The 23,860-nt window shown below is 35.0% G+C and overlaps 1 protein-coding gene across 3 annotated transcripts in view; it reads left to right on the plus strand.

Annotated features, from left to right (window-relative positions):
* The window catches only part of THSD7B (thrombospondin type 1 domain containing 7B), an 800,685-nt gene that overhangs the window by 278,220 nt on the left and 498,605 nt on the right, over positions 1-23,860 (plus strand). For all 3 annotated transcript variants that reach the window (XM_074335740.2, XM_019752567.3, XM_088793974.1), the window contains exon 4: positions 16,809-17,057. In XM_074335740.2, coding sequence (XP_074191841.2) covers positions 16,809-17,057 — 249 coding nt within the window. The remainder of the gene's footprint in view (positions 1-16,808; positions 17,058-23,860) is intronic.

Raw genomic sequence — 23,860 nt, forward strand, 5'->3', positions numbered from 1 at the left:
AAAAAATTTTAAAAGATAACTTCACTGGAATTTCAGTTGGGTTTTTTCCCCTAAACACTTCTTTCTATTTGCTTAAATGGTTTCTGAAAAGAAATCTGTTGTAATTCTTTCTCCTTTATAGATAAGGTGTTTTTTCACCCTTTACTCTTCTGCCCATCTTCTTTTAAGGTTTTCTTTTTCTCTGATTTCCCACAGTTTGAATATGATATGCCCAGGTGTAGATTTATATTTTGAAATTTATCCTGTCCTTGGTGTTCCCTGAACTTTCTTGGTCTGTGGTTTCGTTGTCTGTCATTCATTTTGGGAAAATCTCACTCATAATTACTTCAAACATTTCTTTTGTTCCTTTCTCTTTTTCATTTTCTTTTGATATTCTCATTACATGGATGCTGTATCATTTGTAATTGTCCTATAGTGCTTGGATATTCTATTATGTCTTTATGTCTTTTTTATTTTTTCAATCTTTACATTTCAGTTTGGGAAGTTTCTATTGACAATTTTTCAAACTCAGTGATTCTTTGCCTCTTTCTAGTCTATCAAAGAGCTAATCAAAGGGCATTCTTCATTTTGGTTTTAGTGGTTTTGATTTCTATTATTTCCTTTTGATTCTTTTATAGAACTTCCGTTTTGCTACTCATGAGACCCATCTTTGGTTGCATATTGTCTATTTTTTTTTTTTTTTTACATCAGAGACTTCAACATATTAATCACGGTTGTTTTACATTCCCAGTGTGATAATAGCAACGTTTCTGCTATATCTTACTGTGAATTTGAGTCTTGCTCTGTCCGTTCAAATTATGTGCCTTGTCTTTTTGTAAGACTGGTGTTCTTTTGTTAAAAGCCAGACATGATATATTGGGTAAAAGTAACTGAGATAAATAGGTTTTTTAGTGTGAGTTTTGTGTTTATCTGGCTAGGGGGTAGGCTGTGTTTGCCATAGCTCTTGGTTAAAGACTGAAATATTAATATTCCTCTGGTGTCCTTTATTTTATTTTCCCCTTTCTTTCTTTTGCTTTTTTCCCTTCCTTCTTTATTGTCTTTGGGTTTCCTTAGAGAATTCTTTTTCAACAAGGTCTGGGACATGCAGTTCTTTCTCTTTTAATTCCTTCTTATTATGCTGGGGTCTTCTTGCTAATATGCTAAGTTTTGAGGAGAAGAGAAGTATTTTATAGTACTCTGATCAGGTCTTAATCTTTTATTGAACCTGTGCCCCTGGGATATGGCCTTCAGCTATACTTCTCAGTCCTTCCTCTCCACTTAAGTAATACCTGAAGGCTAGGGAAGTCTGGAATTGGGTATTCTCCTTCCCTCAAGTCAGTTAGGCTATGGTAAAATCCCAGTTGGTGAGGTTTTGGTAAAATAGTTTGAGGGCAGGCTTTTTCAAGAAGAATTTTCTGGGTATATTTCAAAATGGTTCATTTTCCCTTTCCCCTGCTGGAAGCATGAGGGGGGTTTTCTCTTCACTATGAGTACATGGTAGGACTTCTGGAGGTGATACTCATGAAAATGTGGGACCTCTACTAGGATTAGCCACCCCTCTCACCCCAGGGTTTTTAACTAAAAAGCTTGTCTACACTGAACCTCCAGCAATTTGTCAATCACGGTTTAAGTTTTCCTATTCTGGTACTAGTTCCAGTGGTAGTTTCTTGTCCTGGGCATCTCCTCCAACCATTTGTCATTCTCTGCCTCTGCCTATTGTCACTCCAATTTTGAGGACAGCCATCTGCCCCGTGATTACAATTTTCTAAGAGATCGAAGGAAAGTTGTTGATTTTTCTGTTGGTTCAGCCTTTTTTTACTGTTGCTGTAAGGACAGAAATGATGCCTTCTTAGCTGCTTAGATGCAAAATGGAAACCAGAAGTCACCGTGTTTTGCTTTGAGTTCTAGGCAGCATGTTGAACCCAAACAACTAATTTTTTTTTTGATATTATGTCATGAAATCTATACTATTCATTTCATTTAGTCATCGAAGCTTTATGAAATTACTCACATACTCTCAGGAAATGATGTTACTATGAAAATATGGTGTTCAGTGGGGACATTTCTATTTCTCTGCCTTCCTCTGCAATAAACAGAAACATTAGCCTTCACAGCTGTGAGGTTGTGGTGTTGCCACAGTTGTCTCATTTCACTCCAACACAATGAACTAGTTAGGCATAGTCCATAAAGAGTTTTGCTAAAAAGGCTCAAATCCATCTCTGAAAAGTACACATTTTTCTTTTTGTGGATCTAATGCATTTAAGAAAACACCGTTCTTTTTGTGTCTGTTGACTTCTAGGATGAACTTTAAGTTTCCCTTAATTATTGAAAATTGTCCTAAAGCTTAGATTCCTTTTACTCTGTACTTGTATCTGCCTTTAGATCACTTTTCTTTCAGTGGACTTTGTTGAGACTGTAGGAACAAGTAACATTTTGTTTTCTCTCTTTTGATTGTGACAATGGCTGGTTTTCATATCATTTAGAATAGAAGGACCTTCTCTTTATTCTGTAATACAAGCCCCTGCCCGTGCCTTGCTGGAGAGTCACCTTATCGGAAACCACAGATGTTTAATTAATGGCCTTTACTAGCTCTTCCATTGATTAGTGTAACTTTTGATAATCATCTCAAGGAATTTTCTCTTCACAGTTAGATTTACAATGTGGTAGGCAGTTGTATTACACTGAGGGCCACTCTGTTCCCTAATCATTGATTTGCCTATTGGGTTTAAAGATATTTGTTTTTAATTGTCTCATTACATATCGTGTTTTATCTCTTATTTTGATACGAGTTTCTCTGAGAATCCATTATTACATTTTAAAATAGCTGTCCTAAAGCCTTTTCATCATTCTTTCTCAGATATCAGTGATACTGTTATTGAATTTTTATAATACCTTAACTTAATGAAATGAAGTTGTCTTCCACATTTTCTAAGATGAATTCATGAACTTAATTGCAGACCTCATATATTTAGTTGTTTTATTCACCCTTTTTTTGTTTGTCCTTGAAGTGCCTTTTTAAAAAATTAAGTTTATTGGGGTGACAATGGTTAGTAAAATTACATAGATTTCAAGTGTACAATTCTGTAATACATCATGTATATATCACATTGTGTTTTCACCACACACTTTTTTTGTTGTTTTTAAAGTAGAAGTAGATCTGAGTTATGAAATCTGAGCTGTGGACTAGGCAGTCTGTTTACAAGTAGGGAAGTGGTTCATATTTATTTGAGTGAATACAATTCAGATGAATGGATTTTACTTTTAATATAGAGGAACATTTGATGTGGGCAATCTTTTAAGAGCTGTGAACATTTGGTACTACATGTGAAACATACCTTGAATTCTCAGGCTACTATAGTGATTTCTCCTGAAAGGAGTTTCTGAAGGATAATAAATTTTAAGACTATAAAATAAACATCATTGCTAAAGCTCAAATATTATTCTTATTTTATTTGTTTGTTTTTTATCTCTACCACCAAAGTAGATTTGGAAAGAAATTTTCTATTCCTATCCCTCCCAAAATATAAACAAATGCAGACCCCAAACAAAAAAGTTCTTTTCATAATTCAGTTTTTGAAAGGGAATATTTTGTTGCTTCTGTTGTATTGGTAGTGGGAATTCTTTTCCCTCTCTTTTTTTTTCAGTTTTCTCTAAGCTTTAGATTTTTATTTTCCCCTTCTCATCTTTATTGATTTATTTAAAAAACAACAACAAACATATTGAACATTAGCATGTTTCCAGAAGTCAAAAGGATACATAAAGTTAGATTCAGAGAAGTGTTAACTCCCTCCTAAATACCTTCATTCTGTGTCTTCTACCCCCTATAGGTAATGCACATTATTTGTTTTCCAGTTTATTTTCTCTGCGTTTATTTATATTTTCTCATTTCACTTGTTTTTTTCTTACACAAAGGGTTGTACTCTGTATAATCTCATTTGCATTATTTTTCACTTATTATTTCCTGGAAATTGATCTTTATCGGTTATTAAAGATCTTTCTCTTCTTTTTATGTACAGCTGCCCAGTACTTCATTGAGTGTGTATACCACAGCTTATTTGAACAAATTCATATGCTTGGACATATAGGTAGTTTATAATATTTTGCAATTACAAATAATTCCTCAGTGAATAACCTCTTGCTTATATATTTTGATGTTGTTGCATGTGTATCTTCAGGATAAATTCCTGAAGTGTGATTGCTGGGTAAATGATAATGCACACCAATTTTGTTAAATATTGCCAAATTCTCCTTCATGGGACTGACACCATCTTGCATTCCCATCAAAAAATTTACGAAGAGTATTCTGTCAAGCTTTTGAATTTTTTGCCAACCTGGAATGTGAGAAATATTATCCTAATAGAGTTTTAATTTCCATTTCTCTTATACATGTGAATTTGAACATTTATCCATATATTTAAGGGACATATTTATAGATCATTTTGTGAATTGTCTGTTTAACTTATTTGCCTATATTTCTTCAGGAAGTTTTGTCTTTTCTCTCATTTTCATATCTTTGTAGTTAGGGTTATTAACCTTGTATCTGTCGTATATGTTCTCGTCTTGTCTCTTAGTTGGCAATTTGTTTTGACTTTGCTTGTGGGGAGTTTTTTAATGCAAAAATTGTCTTACAATTCTGTTATTGTCACATATATTATCCTGTCTGTCTGTCTGTCTATCTATCTAGCTAGCTATCTGGAATTTTAATCACATTAGAAGGCCTTTCCCACACCCAGTTTAAATGTATCTACAGTTTCTCCTAGCATGCATAATTTTATTTTTCACATTTGAATCTTTGGTCAGCTTGTGCTGTATTCTTGTATATGGTGATTGTACATATGTCACATTTTCTTTAGCCATTTCTCAGTGGACACTTAAGTTGTTTTCATGTCTTGGCTGTTATAAATAATGCTACAATGAACATGGGTGTACAAATATACTTTTTAATTAGTGCTTTTATTTTCTTTGTATAAGTACCCAGAAGTGGAATTACTGTATTATAAGGTAATTTTATTTTTAACTTTTTGAGGAACCCCCATACTGTTGTCAATAGTGGCTGCACCATTTTACATTCCCACCAACATTGCATGAGGGTCCCCTTTTCTCCACATCCTTGCCAACACTTGTTGTTTGTTGTCTTTTTGATCATAGCCATTCTAACAAGTGTGAGGTGATATCTCAGTGTGTTTTTGACTTGTATTTCCCAGATGTTTAGCGATATTAAGCACCTTTCCAGGTACCTCCTGGCCATCTGTATATCTTCTTTGGAAAAATGTCTGTTCAGATACTCGGTCAACTTTTTAATCAGATTGCTTTTATTTTTGCTATTGAGTTTCATGAGTTCTTTTTATATTTTGGATATTAACCCCTTATTGAATACATGCTTTGAAAATATTTTTTCCCGTTCGGAAAGTTGCCTTTTCATTTTGTTGATGATTTCCTTTGTTGTGCATAGGCTTTTTACTTTGATGTAGTCCCATTTGTTTATTTTCGCGCTTGTTGCCTTTGCTTTTGGTGTCACTTCCAAAAAAAATCATTGCCAAGATGGAGGCCAAGGAGCTGACTGCCTATGTTTTCATCTAGGGGTTTCACAGTTTAAAGTCTTACGTTCAAACCTTTAATCCATTTTGAGTTGATTTATGTGTACAGTATAAGATAGTGGTCCAGTTTCATTCTTTTGCATGTGGCTGTCCAGTTTTCCCACCACCATTCACTGAAGAGACTGTCCTTTTCCCATTGTATATTCTCGGCTCTTTTATTGTAAATAAATGGACTATATGTCCACAGATTCATTTCTGGGCTCTCTATTCTGTTTCTTTAATCCATGTGTATATTTTTATGTCAGTACCACACAGTTTTAATTATTATAGCTTTGTAGTATAGTTTGAAATCAGGGAGTCTGATGACTCCAGCTTTGTTCTTTCTCAAGATTACTTTGGCTACTTGGGGTCTCTTGTGGTTCCCTACATACGTTATGATTATTTGTTCTATTTCTGTGAAAATTGTCACTGGAATTTTGATAGGGTTTGTGTTGAATTTGTAGAATATTTTTGGTAGTATGTAATTAATTTATCTTTATTCATATTGACATACATGCATAGGATTATCAGTTTTCCTCTGATCACTGCTTTAAATAGATCCCATAGATTCTGAACATGTAGTATTTTTATTATCATTATTTTATTTAAAAAATTCTATACATTATTTTCATATTTCCCGTTTTACACAAGATTTGTTTGATGCAAGATAGTTTAATTTCCAGATAAGGACTTTTGGTTTTTTTGTTGTTGTTTTATTTTTAATTTTTAGTTTTATTGCACTGTAAGCAGATATTATAGTTTGTAATAGTTTTACTTTATAGAACCTATGGATGATTTCTTTGTGTTATAATCTATAACCAATCTTTATGAATATTCTTTGCTCACTTAAGAAAAAAAAACATTTTCCATTGTTGGTTTCTAACTTTATCTATTACTATATGTGTCATCATTTTAAAATGACCTCCATTTATTACCATATTCTTATTCTACTTTCCCATTTTTTCTCTGCCTTATCCTTTTATCCATTAGGTGAATTATTTCTACTACTCAGAACATGTAATGTTTATATGTTATACTTCTACCCATGACTTCATCCTCATTGTAGTCTTAGCTTTACAGTATATATATATATATATATATATATATATATATATATATATATATATAAAATGCTTAAGTTAGGTCCTTTTGCCAAATCTTTCCAAATTGTCTTTGGTTGGGTAAAACTCAAATTTCAGTGGGTTCCTCTGGAAAAATCACAATTTACAGTATTTCCTGAATTTGGCAGATCGAAAACTATTTGAATAACAGCTTAGCAGGGTATAACATTCTTGGTTCACTTTTTCTCTTCACTTTTATTGAATATTTCTACTCTACTGCAGCTTTGATTTATATGTTGTTTTTGACAAGTCTGTTGCCAGTTAATTTTTTGGTCTTTGGAAGTTATTTAATCTTTTTGTCTGAAAACCTGATTATTTATCTTTAAAGTCTATTAGTTTTACTAGAATGTGTCTTGCAGTTGATTATTCTGGGCCAGATTTCTGTGGTATTGGGTGAGTCCTTTCAATGTATTTATTTGGATCTTTTATTTTTGGAAAAAAAAAAAAATTAAGGATAACATTGTAAACATTATTTTGTTCCAGTGTATTCATTTCCCCCCACATCACCCCTAAGACATCTAATATATGTATGTTGGACCACCCTGCCTATTTTCCACTTCATCTACTTTCTCTGGCCCATTTTACCTCATTATCTCATCTAATTTCTCCTTGTTTTTTTCTTTCCTTACTTTCCCTCAGTGCTCTATATTATGTTTTATTTGAATTTGTTCTTTTTTGGGTGTCATGTAATTTGGTATTTATTTTTGAAGTGATTTTTTTTTTTCCTTCTATTTTCTTCCTGAGTCCAATCCTCATTTTATTTGTTCCTTTTTTCCCCATTGTGGTCTTAGTTTTTGTATTTGAGATTCAATGTAGATTTTAAAAAATATATACCTCCAAATGTTTATGTAAGGATTTTTATTGCAGTTTTGTGTGTTCTAATACAGTATTTTTCTGCTTTGTTCCTGGTTGTTTGGAGGAGACTTCTTACCAGCAGAAAATCTTTTACATTTTCTGAGTTTTCATTGTAGTTTTGAATGGATGTAGTCTGTTTTATTTCTGTTTCTATTTATTTCTTGAACAGTTCCTATTTCAAGAATATCCTTTTCTGTCAGTTCTGCCCTCTTTTGTGAGATTTCATTTGTAGATGTTGCTGGTAGTGGTGGTGAGGAAAGATTGGTGTGCCTTGTTTCACCTTTGTTTCTGCGGGGTCCTGAATTTCCCCTCACTATTTCCTTCTTTCCATTTGCTGCCTCCTTTCTAAGGACCACCAGCCATTCTTTCTATATAGAAGTGTCCTTCAGAGGCATAGTTGTACAAAACTTCCCTTTCCAGCCCTGCACACGTTCAGCCTCTTCCCTGTATTTGTGCTGTGAACTACCAACTTCTGACCTGCATTCAATATTTTGAAGTTATTGGTGAGCTTTCTTGTTCTGGAAATGATTTGTCTATATTTCATCTAAGTCTTTTCCTTCTTTGTAGTCTTTTTTATGGCATCTCTTACATACCCAGTAAGTTGCATCTGTAGGTGGTCAGTGGGTAATCTGATAGAATTGTTTTCTGCTAACATGTGATTTGAAGGTGTGTGTATATGTGTGTGTGTGCCTGTATCTGTGTATATGTTCTTTGTCTCCAGTAGTAGTGGTGAACACAAAGGTAGTTAATGTGTTTCATTCGTTCTTCTTGTTGATAGTGTTTGGAGGTAGTAGTGGGAGGACAAGTTCAGGGTGTAGCAGCTGCCATTGTTTTCCAAACCTGGAAGTCAAGGTAGGTTTTTTTCTTCTCAATGTAACTTTCAGGTCTTATAAATTTGAGCCTCTAATAAGAACTCTCACATGGATGAACTGTAAACAGAATTTTGGCTTAAAAGACAGAGGAATTTAATTTCAATTTTGGCCGTTCTACATGTATTTCCTGTGAGCCTATCAGAAAACCACATAACTTTTTTTAGTACGTATCAGTTTACCTCTCTGTAAAATGAGGGTAGTGGCTAAGACCTTGAGATGGTTGTTGATATTGCTTTCATCTCTAACCATTTACACACACACATTCACCAATATGTAGCTACATATCATTCTTAGTACTTTAAGAAGTTTGGAGAAGATAAAATCCATTTTATTCTGAGACTTGCAGTGCATTTTAAATCTCTGCTGAACATGTCTTCTAGTAACAGGAAATAATCACAATACTAAAAACATTTCATTTTGATATAATATCACTCTCAAGAATATTCCTTCTCAAGGATTTACTACCTCAGTATATCTGTGTGCTTATCTCATACCTATAGAATAATCTCTCTGTCCCACAGAAGCAACTGAACAGCATATTTAAAATATAATTTCATGTTGCTATTTTAGCTTTAGTGCATGATTTTAAGTTTATTAACTATTAAAAAGTTTAAAATGGTATAAATCAAAGTAAGAAATTAAGAGGCATTTTAATAGCTCAGTTTTATGTTATTGAGAATTAGAAAGAAAAATGTTATATATCTCAAGCAGTGCCCCCCCCCCCCCCCCCAGGTATAAATTCTAATCTAACATAAACATTATTTTTGTCACACAAGACATAAAATTAGTTCAGGTTAATATGTCTAATCAAGGAGGTTAGAGAGAAAAGGAAACTCATAATCTTCCAGCTAAAATTTCACAGGAAGCCTTGTTATTTTATTTTAGTAATTTAAAATTATTTCTTACGTTTTCGAAATTGTCTTCCAGACAATGTTTAAAATACTCTACTTATTCAAATGTCTTTACCTGCTGAATCTTATATTGTAGTAAGCAGCTCACTTTTTAGTCTAGTCTCTAAAGCAGCCAGATATTTCACATAAACCTTGGTATGTGCATTTTTTTTTTCTTTTTCAGGTTATTATTCTTATATTTTTAAAAAAGCTATTCCTATTTGTTTGACTGGTGGCAGAAAAATGCCACCTGTTTGGAATAAAAATTATTTTAAAAAAATAACATATATTTTATCTAATTTCTCAAACCTGTTCTTTTTAAGGCTATCTCAGTTCTGGTTCATTTCTCTTCATTTCTCCATTCACGTTTTATTCCCTGGTGTTATTTTCATGATTTCATCTTGCAATCATTCTCTAAATTACAATACGTAAGCTCCAGAAGCAACTGTTCACTTGTTATTATGCTATAATTTGTGTAAATTGCTACCATATGGATAGCAGTGTTTTTGCTAATAATTGGAATAACTGTGCTTTCGGATGGCCCACTGTTTTCTTAAGGTTTCTAAAGCACTTTTTTAGTTAGTTGCACTTTCACTTCTATAAAAATAGCTCTTTATACTGTAAAACCTATATTGGAAGTATGAAATTCTTTAAACAAATATTACATGATTAAAAATAAGATTAATAGAAATGAAAATACTTTCACAATTCAATACTTTAGTCATACATTCTTAATTACTTTGGCTAGTTTTTTTTTTTTTCTTTCTTTTTTCTTTGTCTGAAGGATACAGTTAGCACTTTAGGAATATGTTAATTTATAGAGTAGATTATTATGTGAGTTTAGCAAATACTTTTTTTTTGTCAAATAACTTTACAGGTTAAATAAGGCAAATTGAACCTAACCATTCATTACTGGTATATTTTGAAACCCCACTTAAATAACAGTAAAGAAATCTAAAAATTGATAAACTCTTATGGGCAAATATAATGATATAAAAGCTAAAATGAAATGTCACCAGATTTGGGGAGCTGGGAAGCAGATGGATGAGTAGTAATTTACTTAGCAGAGAGGAAAATGCTGGAAGCTCCCCTTTAGTTGGAATATCTGCAAGAGCAAAACAGTTTACATGGCACAGGTGGAGTCGACACAAAGCTACGGTTTATCGCTTTTAGCCCCCTCCATAGCACACAGAAAGATATTTCACTGTCTTTTTTGCAGTTATATAGGAGACATTTGACTGAAATCTGACCAATGAAACATGGATAATTGTAATGTAAGCCACTTCTAGACTAAAATCATAAATCATTTTGGGCCATCCTCCCACTCTGCCTTTCTTTTCTAATGGTGAACTTGAAGACCACATATTCTAGATGATGAATCTAAAAGACAGGTACAAACTGGATCCTTAAGTCTTCAGGTAGAGGAGTCCCTTCTAGTAGAGCTGAATAACCGGCATCAAACTGTATGTGAAAGGAAAATAGACACTTATTTTGTTAAACCAATGAGACTTGAGGCTTTATATGTTCCTGCAGTGTAGCCTATTTTGTTCCAACTAACACAAGATTCTTGGAAGGCTGAAGAATCATAGGCAGTAAATAACTCTGGGGACAAATGTGTTTAATGTGCCTTAAATGTGTTCCCTCACCTACAGAACATAGTGTAAATGTGAAGCAGCATCCTGTGAAAACACAGATTCAATGGAAATCCATACGTAGTTTGTGAGAGTGCCCTGACAGCTTTCTGTCTCCCATCAGCTTTCATAAAGCCAACAGCCAGGCCTATCGACATAACACAAGAGATAGGAGGATTCCTGTCTTGGAAAAAAGCTGAGCTAAAGAGTAAAGACCAGTGTAGACCAATATACATTGGAGGGTTCCCAATAAAATGGTCTGAGTTCTGAACAATCAGTCAACAGTAATGCTCACTATTTGATGAGCCCACCTATAATCAAAGAGCTTCCAATACGTGCTTGTGGGACCTCATTCTAATCCATAAGAGCAAAGGATCACTAAAGTGGAAAAAAAAAAGTTACAATTAATACGATTAAAGACATGAAGTAAAATATTTAATTCATGAAATAAAAACAATATATTAAAAAGGAGTGAGTAGGAAATAAGAAAGTACTAAAAAGTTTAAAGATAATGTTGAGAAAATCTCTTTGAAAGAAAACAAAACAAAAACAAAACAAACGCCGAACATAGAAAAAACACTATCAGACTTCTGTAGGTTAAACAAGAAAGATAAATGTATGCAATGTTGGTGTTTCCAAAATAAAATGTCCTATAAAACACCATGCATGAAAAAATCTATTTCAAATTAATTGATCTAAATATGAAATCAGAAATTTTAAAAGTTTTCTAGAAGAAACATATGGGAGCATAACTTTATGGTGTTGAGATAGTGTAAAAATCTTAAATGTGGCATACAAAGCACAAACTATAAAGGGAAAGACTGAACAACAACAACAAAATATGTAGCACTATAAACAGAATTAAAAGTAAAATTATAGGAAAAGATATTTGTAACACAAACAAACAACAGGTTATTATATAGAATGTATCTATGTGTCTATATATTTATCATCATATATAAATTCTTCTTAGCTTCAATCAGGAAAAGAGTAGTCCAATAGAAAAAATTGATATATTAGTTTCCCATTGATTTTTGTAATATGACTAAACAAACTAAGAGGCTTAAAACAATACAAATGTATTGTTTTATAGCTCTGGAGGTCACTGGCCTACAAGTTAAGAAATCTTGAAATGGGGATATTATTTTGTGTTTTGTTTTCCCTTGGAGATTCCTTGCATTTTCCAATTTCTAGCAGCTTCCTGCCACATTGGCTCATGGCCTTACATTATTCCAACCTGTGATCCTGTTATCACATGTCCTTTTGTGTCTCTGGCCTTTTTGCCTCTTTCTTATAGGGAACTTTGTAATTACATTGTTCCAGGATAATCTCTACTTTTTAAAATTCTTAACAATCACCTCTGCAAATCTTTTTTCGCATGTAAGGTAACATATTCCCAGCTCAAAGGATTAAGATGTGGACATCTTTGGGGGGCCATTAGTCAGGCAACCATAATGGCCCAACAGTAGGAAGGGTCAACTCATATAATAGGAAATTGGAATAGTTACTAAAGATGTGAGAAGAATATAAAGCTCAGTGGTAATCTGAAAAACCAAAGGTACTTTCTCAACATTTTGGAAAAACTAAGTCTCAAGTCTGATAATACCAAGAGTTTTGAACATGAAGGAAAGGAGAAAGTTTACAATATCTAGTACATTTGATTACATGGATATTGTCCAACTCCAGGCAAAACTACTAGAGAAAATCTCTCACACATGTGTAACAAGTAGACACATGTGAAAAGAGTTTCAATACATAATCCTGTGGAATTCCAAGAAATTAACCACTGCCAAATAGTGCACTAATGGGAGAATGAATAAATATACATTAGAATATGAGCACTAATAAAAATGAATGACCAATATCTGCATTTATCAACATGGATATATCTAGAAGTCATAATATTAAGTGAGAAAAATAATTTCCAGAGTAATATGTATAATATGTAAAACAAAATTTAAGCAAAAGTTTTAAAAACATGCTAGACAATGGATGCTACATGCTATTTATGAATATATGCATATTCAGTTAAAATATAAAAATGTGGTGGAGAATACCTAATACAAATCAATTTCAGGACAGTGGCTGTGTCTGGGGATGAGATGGACTGTGACTGAAGAAGAACACAGGGGATTTCACCAAAATGTGTAGTTTTTTATTAATGAAATCTGAAGCAAATATTGGCCTTTGCTAATAAAAAATAAGAGTGATTATTTTATTCTTTTTTTTCAGAATATTTGAGATATTTAATATTAAAGTGGTAACTGAGGTGTTAATAAAATGAGGCTATGTTTCTGGTGATTTTTATATTATAGGAGTTTCTGTCCTTAATTTGTAAGTAAAGAGATTTCTTTACGTTTCCAGAAGTAAGAATTACTAATTTTTAATTTTATAGATTTCCTTTACAGTTCAATACTTGTGAAACAATTCATAAATGACAACATACTCCGTAAATGTCAAGGAGGTATAATTAACATAGCATCTTGATTTTAAAGAGACAAATCATCAGTATATGTTTGTTTTATTAAAAAGGCACATCACCGTCTCTGAAAAGATGTATTCCCATTTCTGGGTGTAGACAAGAATCTTTGTTATGGGCTTTGGTTTACAAGATGATTTTACTTACACTAAAAATCACCACAGCTCTGGGGGGTGAGCGGATCACATTTTTTTTTTTTTTTTTTTTTTGTCTTTTTTCCTGCAGCAATGAAACTAAACAGCCAGGACACTAAGATCATGCTAATGTATTGTGATGCAAAATCCAGGACACAGACCTTCACCATTTAAGATCCCAATATTCCTGTAAAATGAAATCTCACTGATCAAATTAGACCAGGGCCCTGTGATTTATGGTTATTATTATTTTTTTAAACCAATGAGGCAGGTTAGTGACAATAACATTAAAAATAAGTAAATACGTAATCAATGGAACACATCCCCTTTCTAATCCCTAGAATTAGGAGCCCTTTTCAAAAACACAAGAACCCTTGATTAATCCCTGCAACTCCATGCAAATACTTGTACTGTTAGAGCCTTATTATCCATTCTACTGGTCTAATAGGGAAAGTCAGTTCAGGGAAGATAAGCAACAGAATGAAAGCTGGTAAATGGGAAGAAACAAACCACCATTTCAACTGTAGACAGAGAACTGCATAGTATGGGACCTTCTTTATGAAGGAAAGAAGGAAGTCCATCTTGGAAATTGTAACTTTTGTTACATACGCAAATTGAAAAACTTTATAAAATTTCTGTATTAGCTTGTTAGGGCTGTTTTAACAAAATACTACAGATTGGAGGGTTAAACAACAGAAATTATTTTTCTCTGTTCTGGAGGCTGGAGAGTCCGAGATCAGCTGTGTCAGCAGGATTGGTTTCTCCCGAGCCTCTTTTCTTGACTTGTAGGTAGTTAGCTACTCTCTGTGTCTTCACATGGTCTTCCCTCTGTGTGTCTATGTCCTAATCTCTTCTTATGAGGACACCAGTCATATTGCATTAGGACCCACTCTGGTGACCTCATTTTAACTGAATTACCTCTTTAAAGACTATCTTCAAATACAGACATATTTGGAGGTACTGGGGGCTAGGACTTCAACATATGAATTTGGGAGCACACAAGTCAGCCAATAACAAGTTTCTGAAACTCAAAACCTAGAAACTCCTTGTTGATGAACAATTTCCCATTGTTGTACTACAACAGAAAGAGGTGTCCCTGTCCCCCTACCGCCACATGGTACATTCTACGTCAGGCAGGACACTTTTAAGAGAGATTCTTCTAGTGTCTTCCTCCCAAGTCCAAGAATGTCACACTGAAGTTAGTAATGGTAATGAAGTACACATTGCCTTTTCATTTTGAAGGGAATAGCATGATCTGAATAGACCAAAAATAAAATATTGGACCAAGAGTGTATCTCATATCATTGTGAGTTTTGAAAGCCATGCTAACTCTCCACAGCTTCACGAAGGATATTAATATGGAAATCTCACTGTAATTTACTCACAAATATGGCCAAGTATGAGCATATTTTATTCTCCCTGCATACCTCCTTCTACAATCCATTTCTCTGTTAGTGGCTCCCTTATCTACATATTTTCCCAAGTCAGAAACTTGGAAACATTATAATATTTCTCTCTTTTTAGACACATACAGAGCAACTGTTACCAAATCTTGTCTAGATCCCATTATTCCACAATATTCCATAGGCCCAATTTTTGTAAGTCAGTATTTGAGTATTGACTCTTTCTTTGATTTATATTCCTGTCAAAATTATCCTCTTCTTCCCCCAAAGTAATGACTACCTTTGATTGACTAAGGGAAAGGCTAACACAAAGAAAGTGAAAAAAAGAAAAGAATGCCAATTAATGTTTGAAATATTATCTTCCTATATGAGTCTAACTGAATTTCCTCCATTTAAAATTATTTAATACTCAATTAAATCCAAATTCCTTAGCCCCTGATACACAGCCTTTCCAGAACTGTTTTTGAACAACCCACACTCCCAATGTCTATCCATTTTCCTCTTTACACTTTATGCTTCATAACTTGAAAAATTTATGACAATGGACAAATTGGCTTTTCCTTTCCCCCAGTGGAATGCTTGTAAGTGATTAAGCACCAGTCCTCAGTGGTCAGAGGTCAGGATCTTGATTCATAGCATTTGCTGATATCTGTGGTGTAAATACTCCCACCATGGCCAATTTAAATGACTTACATGAAGTCAACTGGCTTGCAAACTTCCTGAATATTTAACAATTGGTTCTTGTGAAACAATATATCCAACGTTAGCATACCACTGGTTCCCATCTCCACAAAGTGTTATATCGTCTTCAAATATGCTATTTTCTTAAAATACTCTTTCTGTGCCTGAGAAACTCCTATTAATCTTTTAAAATACAGCTTTGGTGTCCTCTCATAGAACCCCCACCTCCACGCCTGCCTTCCCAGGTGGTCCGTCGCTGCCTCATCAGTGTTTATCCTCATAATAAACACTTTTATGTTGAGTGCCTCACATTATCATATTATTTTATCTTTTCGTGCCTTTATCTTGTTCCCAATTGGATTGTTAGTACTTGATAGCACCTGAATTTTGCAGATGAGGAAATTGATGCTTACAGCCTAACAGTATGGGGAAACATAACATTACATTGGTTTATTTTTCAATAGCCCAGGATTTAAAAGAATGGATAGATGAATACTCTAAAGCAGGGGTGTCCAAAGCGGCCCATGGGCCAACTGGGGCCCGCAATCCATTTTTTATTGGCCCGCAGCAAATTCCAAAAATATATTTAGTTTACTTAAATAAACCAGGTGAGACAATAGTACTTCACCTCGGGTGAGTGGCCGGGCTGTTTGTGTATTTTACCGCATATGGCCCTTGGTGAAAAACATTGAAAAAAGTTTGGGCACCCCTGCTCTAAAGCTTACATTTACCTATGTTGGACCTTAGACAAATGATTTAGCCTTCCTGGGCCGAGGTTTTCTCACCTGCAAATGGAGATAATAACATGTGAGATGGTGATGAGAAAGTACCTGTGAAGTGCAGCACAGGGGGTGACACGTAAGGACCAGTCAGTAAATGGTAACTGTAGGCTGTATCATAGGTGACAGCACACTGGAAGAGCCTCCATTATAAGGTCTACTCACCTTAGATGCATCTTGCTAGAGTGAAATTTCACAGTTTCAGATGAGATAGGACATAGATTTTTTAAAAATGCACATCCTCCAATATTTTATCATGATGCCTCCAACGTTTTTTGATAAATCCTCAAATCTGGATGCTTATACTAGATTTGATTTTATTATTATTTTTTTAAATTGTAGGCACGCATAGTGTTGGTTGCATCCATTTAATCTGTGGCCTACTGGTTTCTGCTTGTGTTCCTTTAGCCTTTGTAAGCAAGACTCCTTCCCTCTGACTGTGCAGTCCTGCATCATGCCAAAAGACTGTGAGACCACCGAGTGGTCCTCCTGGAGTCCCTGCTCCAAGACGTGTCGTTCAGGGAGCCTCTCACCAGGATTTAGGAGCAGGAGCCGGAATGTGAAGCACGTTGCTATTGGAGGTGGAAAGGTGTGCCCTGAACTTCTGGAGAAGGAGGCCTGCATTGTTGAAGGGGAACTTTTGCAGCTATGTCCCAGGTACTGTGTGTTCCGTGATGTGAGTATTTAGTGCTATATATAGCCTCATTTTGTGTGATATAGGGATATTAACAATGACTACAGTAGCCATGATTCATATTTGTTGAGTCTTTCCTCAGTCCAGAGTTTCATACTGGGCAGGATAGCACATTAAGTTGAGAACATGGGCTTTGGTATTGATTCCCTTGGCTCCATTCCTATTTCTGTGAGTTTTTGATCATGGGAATTTTGGCAAGTGATTTAATTCTGGTGTCTTACTTTATGCATCTACTAGCAGTGCTTACTTCATCCTTACCTGACACATAATAAATGTTTGATAATGTTATTTATCTTATTATATGTTATATCTAATACTTTTAACAGCCTAATAAATCATTCATAGCATCTTCATTTTGTGAGGACATTACTACTCAGAGAGATTAAATAATCCCTGAGCTTACACAGCTAATGAGGGGCAGCATCCCATTTCCTATGCAGTTCTACCTCCAAATCTAACTGCCACTTGGTAACATTTCTATTCCAGAATCCCCTGGGAGTCAGAGAATGTTGGACAGAGGGTTATCATAGATTGGTAGCTAGTATATTTTAACATCTTGATATTGATAATATTTTTTTTTCTGGCTACATAGCTCTTGATCAAGGCCTCCAGTATATTTTCCTTTCTGTTGTCTCACAATGGGCCCAGTCTGATAATGACAGAAGTCACTTGGGGCTGGTTGTTCAGAAGTCTGTTGGGGGTGGATTTGTGGTAATTCTTGCTGGACAACTGCCCTGAACTATATCTGTTAAATCTGTAGCTATTTTAGATACACATTTTCTATTGTTTCTAAGATATGAGAATGATTTTCCTTGCAAGAAATGAAATGAAGCAAACAGAAAGCTTCTTGTAGAAATGAATCATCTGGGGACATGGGGATGGTAGTGGATTAAACACCTAACAGGTATTCCTGATGGAGCCGGCTATTCCTTAAACCTGAAATGATGTATATATTGGGTGCTGGAGGGGGATAAAGGGGCAAGTTTGTCTTGTCAGATTCTTAGCCACTCATTTCCTCCTCTTCACCATTGAAATCAGCATAGATTCAACATACTCCTTACATACTGATTGCTCATTTTTTTACTAAGATAACACCTTAGATTCTTATTATTCCTTACCTGAAAATCAGAGAATGTAGTTGGGGTTCAAGATCCTTTACAGATTAAGATGTTGTCTCACAGAATTTTCCCGCATTGTGTTGAGTATGTGTCCAATCCTTTGAAACACTAATTTTGAGTCAACGAATGGGATCGGAAACAGCATAAACCCTGGGATCTCTGTCCCCTTTGAACTTGGTTAGACCTATATTAGAATTGCCTCTCCATCTCTTATTAGCTGTGTGTCGTTGGACAAACTGTATAATTTCTCTAAGACATCTCCCTCTTCGATAAAATATTTCTAATCATACTGGCTGTGTTGAAGGTTGGAAAGCTACAGACCAGATATGTGAAATGTCAGTGCCAGTACTCAGCAGGTAGGAGACACTACAAGAATGGCAATCTTTGTTGTATTTGCAGGTATCCTCATTTCCTCCAGGAAGACAATCCCTCCTTTCCTTGTAAGGCATGCTACAGTAATTCAGTGGGGTACAAACTTATTTCTTCTGAGTAATTGGAAATCTTTTATTTTTCCCCTATGGAGGCAAGATTCAGAAAGCTTTTCAATAGTAAGATTCTAGGAATAGAATCTGTGTTTCATAATGACCTTGACATTGGTTCCTTTTCTCTTCATTCCTTTCACGGAATGCAAGTGACTTTATCCAGATATTTTGAACATTTTGCTGATTTATAGATATCCCTTCATTTTTTCCTTCTTTTGTTAATAACTATCACGATTCTGTTGGAAGTCAGTGTGGTTCCTTCTTGATGCTGCTGAAAAAGTTCATTTTTATCTACATTTGTTAAATAATGACAACCTTTTACTGAGGACCTATGGATGACCAAAAACTTTATCAGAAAGTTAATAAAGATTATTTAGAATCACATAGTTTATCATCCAAAGGGACACTTTTGAGAGTAAAAGGTATATAAATTGGTAATGTTCAGATTCAAATTGAGGTCCATTTGGCTCGAAGTCACTGTTCTTTTCATTAATCAGACTGACTCTCATGATAGTCACACACCAAGATAAGTGTGTATATATCATATACGTGTATTCATATATATATTTTTTTCCAACAAAATGATGTGGACTAGCAATCATTCATAGCATATCCAAAATGAATTTCTGTATTGATCTTTACTTGATTAAACCTTAACATCTGAAAACAGAGGCTGAAACATTTCATTAGAGATGAACCTGGCCTTCTTGTTCTGCTATTCGTCGATGTTACTGAACTTGACATTTAAAAAACAAACAAACAAAAAAAACACACCTTTTTAAGTAATGAATTTGCAGGAAATTGGAGCCTTAGAAAATTCACTGCATACTAACCAGTGTTTGCTAGGGAGAACGGTGTGTTAATTAATGATTCCACTTGGTTGTGAAAAGGAGAGTGCATAAATAACAACAGAATTAACATTGGCTGACATTCTTATTTGTCTGAAATCTGAGCTGTGGCCTCTTCCACAGGAAAGCATAAAAGTTGTGTATTAACTTTTGTTCTAGTTTGACATCAGTGATTAAAATTCACTGTGAACAGGGGAATGGAAACAAAAAGAATCTATTAGGAAACAAAAATGTTCATTTCTGCTTTCCTAGAATTCATGAGCGATTCATATGCATCAAGCAATTTCATTCACCATATTTTTCCCCAACAGGAAAATGTACAGTTCTGGGACTTCAGTGTTTTTAAAAACTCTCTTTGAATGTATTTTGGCTTTTACCCTTCCACCATCTTTGCTATAGGAGAAATGCTCACTCATTCAGTAAATATGCACTGAACTCTTGCTGTGTGCCAAGAACTGTGTTAAGTGTTTGGGCTACCTCAAATAATAAAATAAAGTTCCCTCCCCTTCATGGGCCTTAAATTTTAGTGAACATATACCAAGTAAATATAATAAATGAAATAAACTATGTTTTCTTATGAGCTGTGGAAAAAGTAAAACTTAGAGCAGGGTAAATGTGGAAGCTTTTAGGATGCTATGATAGGAGGTCAACTCAGATTACAGAATTAAACAGGGTCTTTAGAGAAGCTTTATTTGAATAGGTAGCCTTGTGGGGGAGGGCTTAAAGGAAGTGAGGAAATCAACCATTCAGGTAATTAGGGGAAGGATATTCCAAGAAGAGTATGGTGCTAGAAAGAACTCTAGTTCCTGTATGTTAATATTGCTCAAAAAGATCTTTAGTCGCATAGCTTTGCTACTCCTTTCCCCTGCGGGCCCACACACTGTGATTTCAGCTCTATACACTATGAATGCCAGTACCTAAGGCATGATTCCATGAAAGAAAATGTGACCCAGAGGAGCCCATTCTAGAAGCATTCCCCGAGACCAAAACATTTGGGATGTTGCCTTGGGACAACTAATTTAACTTGAAAGGAGACAGAGACTAGTCTGTTATGCTAACTTGGAAATTTTTAGCACTACCAATAAGTTAGCTTTCTGTATAGCCTTAAGCTTGTTTCAAGAGTATGCTATTTTTGACCAAGACATGTAACTAAGAAACTTCCTTCAGCATTACAGTCTACTTGTAATTGTATGCCACTCCCCCACAACATAACACTAAACACCCATATTATATATTATGGGGTGAGGATAGAAATGAGAGAGGGAATACATCTGCTTGTCACTTGCCACCTTTTCTCTTGGTGTGTTTATCTCCTATCATTGGGCTTTATGACCTTGGGCATTAGGTTATTCTCTGTCTCAAAACTTTGAAAGATACGGTACCTTGGCATTTGGATCCTTTCCTATGTCCTAATGAACACCTAAAATATTAGATCCTGCATCTCAACTAAGAGGAAGGTGAAAAGCATTCCAAGACCATAAATGACAGGGTGGCCATGTCTACTAGACAACATAAGGAAAGGCATAGGACACACTTTAAATGTTTACTGTCAGTGAGCTGAGATATGACTTGATGCAGGAACAACTATAATTCCAGATCCTTTGTGCTTAGGTAGAGAGCCCATTCTGGCTAAAGATACTGTAACACAGAAGAATATTGAAAAACGTTAACTGTAGGCATCTTTCTTGAAAGTGACATCTCAGATAACCCACTAGCAACTTCTACCACTTCACCAGGAGGCAATAGCTTTCATTGAAAAATGGCTGTTTTACCTCTTAAATGATCATTTAGAGTTTGGAATCAACTATAAGACAAAACTATTAAAGTGTGACAGTCACCAATATAGAGTAAAACTGTTAAGATTTCAGGGCAGGAGCTGCATAACTGAGTGTAAGATATAGACTGTGTGGTATTATCATATAGAAAAGCCAATTTGTAAAACTTACTCTCAATACTTGGGTCTGGCACTGAACAGATGGGTCCTTATAATCCATCCCTCCTTGTCTCTGGTATATATGAATTTATCCTTATGTGGGTAATCTAGAGATTCTTCACAAAGAGTTTATAGGTCATACCGAGAAATCTAGCTGGGGGTCCTGCAGCTCACTTTGATGTCCTTGTAAAACAACCCGCTGTGATCAGCCTATCTCCTTAACACCCCTTTAAGGCACTGAACCCAATTTTAGATGTTCTAGATAGAATTATTTTCCCTTGAGAAAACTCTGGGTGTTAGTTGATGGCTATTTTTAGATGAATATTGAAGCCAGGGAAAGAGCCAAGGAAAAGGATAGTAGGTAAAAGCTGGGCTTCATCGCTGTCTTCCTTTGCCCATTGGCATAAAGTGAGTGCTGGGACATATCTTGAAGAGATGTTTATTCAACACCTGCTTTGGCCTGAAACTGCTAATTGCTGGAGAATTTGGGAAACTGGTAACTTTCCATTTGTGTTCACTTAGTTTGTTCATCTTCAGAATCTGGTGTAATATACTCTTTTAAAACTAGAGCATCCAGAACATGGTACCCATGTCCTCTGGGAGTGTTTAATAGTTAGTAATGCTCCCGCACATCATCCCATACATATGGGTATGACTTTTTGTTTATTATGTTTTCCCTCTACTTAGAATGGATAACACCTATAAAAGTACCTAGCTCATAGTAAATGCTCAGTAAACAATGGATGGATGAATGAATGAATGAATGAATGAATGAATGAATGAATGAATGCTGAAATGTATGGCAGTGCCAGAATAATATTATGTGTGGAATACTTTATTCCATATTTGTATTTATTATATAAAAAGTGTGTGGAGGATTCAGTCATTTCTTATAAAGAAAAGAAGAATCGGCATCATCAAAGAGATTAAATAAAGATATCTGCACAGGAAATGGATAGGTACACAGAGCTTGAGGTGACATGGTCCCCAGTGGCCGCCTTGCTTCTGCTAACCATGTATCTGGTTTTTCCAGATAAGAAATTTCTGTTGTCATTGGTTGTAAAAGTAGGTTCAAAAAGGGTGAGGAATAAGTTTATGATCAGAATTTGTAAAAGTGTGCCTTCCAGATCAGAATGGCATGCACATCACCTAACACATCTTCTGTATCTTGTCGCATTTATCACACAGCACCTAACACCCTGCACATAATAGGAGCGCAATAAATGATTGCCACATGAATTCTTTAAGGACTTTTTTAACTGTTTTAATTAAGCAGGAGTAAAGGGGCCATGAACCGGAACCCTCAGGAGAATCTGTTTTAGCAAAGAAACAAGCATTTCAAAGAATTTGTAAATTGGTTCAACAGGAGACTGATGCCTTTTTATTGAGTCTATCTTTCAGTGGTGTGCGTTTGTCATGAGTCCCCATTGTGCCACTTTAAGTCTTCCTGGATAGAAGATTTGTTCCCCTCTTAATGTAAGAACGTTAACATACTGCTAAGTGCTGTGCAAAGCGATAGAAGTCTATTAATAATACATTTGTGCAGTTTGGCTACCAAAGCCATCTGCTGAAGAGCAAAGAGCTTTGCACTTCAGAGTAGCTTTCCATAATCAATAGTCCCACTCTATTCAATAAAAAAATTACTAGAGCATAAAATGTATAAAGCTTGATCAGTTCCCTTTATTTTGGTTGTCTGCTCAGTTAAAAACGACAAGTTAATTCTATTCTAAATGCATTTACAACTTTAAAAGGACAACAGACATTATCATCATGAATTAGTCATGCTGCAGTACACTGATTTTTAACATACACACATTTAATTTTAATACCTTGCAGCAGGGTTTCAATTCCAAGTGTGTTTGCAAATCTATACATGCTTAGTCAAAGCATGTCCATTAACTAATGCAATTATTCTTTCAATCTGTCATAATTAAATCACTTAAGATTCTACCCTATGTTGCTTTGCTTTAAATTTAAGCCTTTAGGAGAAGGAAAAAACCCCACATTTTGTAAGCAATTCTAAGCCTTATGAAAGTGACAAAGCATGCGTTCTGAAGGGCAGAAGTTCCTATAAGACTGATAGTCCTGCTGTCCTATCGCTATTAGAATCACTTTACGTCACATGGTAGGATGGAGGTCTTTTAAAAATTGTTGCTAACGTGCCTACTTTTCTAATTTTGGCTCTGCTAATTTAGGATATCACTACTCGTTACTTCACAGCAATACATTGACTCTTTGCTCTTTCTGCTCTCCCCACTTCAATGTGGAGGACAGTTCGAATCTGGTATTCCTTGACTTGGATATCATCACCCTCAGGGAGATATGCTGGCTACCTGGGTGACTGCATTTCAGGACCTAAAGTAGGCTTTTCTAATCTACAATTTG

The sequence above is a fragment of the Rhinolophus sinicus genome, chromosome 17 (genome assembly GCF_057876585.1).
Source record: "Rhinolophus sinicus isolate RSI-liver-muscle chromosome 17, RSI-T2T, whole genome shotgun sequence".
Classification (NCBI taxonomy): Eukaryota; Metazoa; Chordata; class Mammalia; order Chiroptera; family Rhinolophidae; genus Rhinolophus; species Rhinolophus sinicus.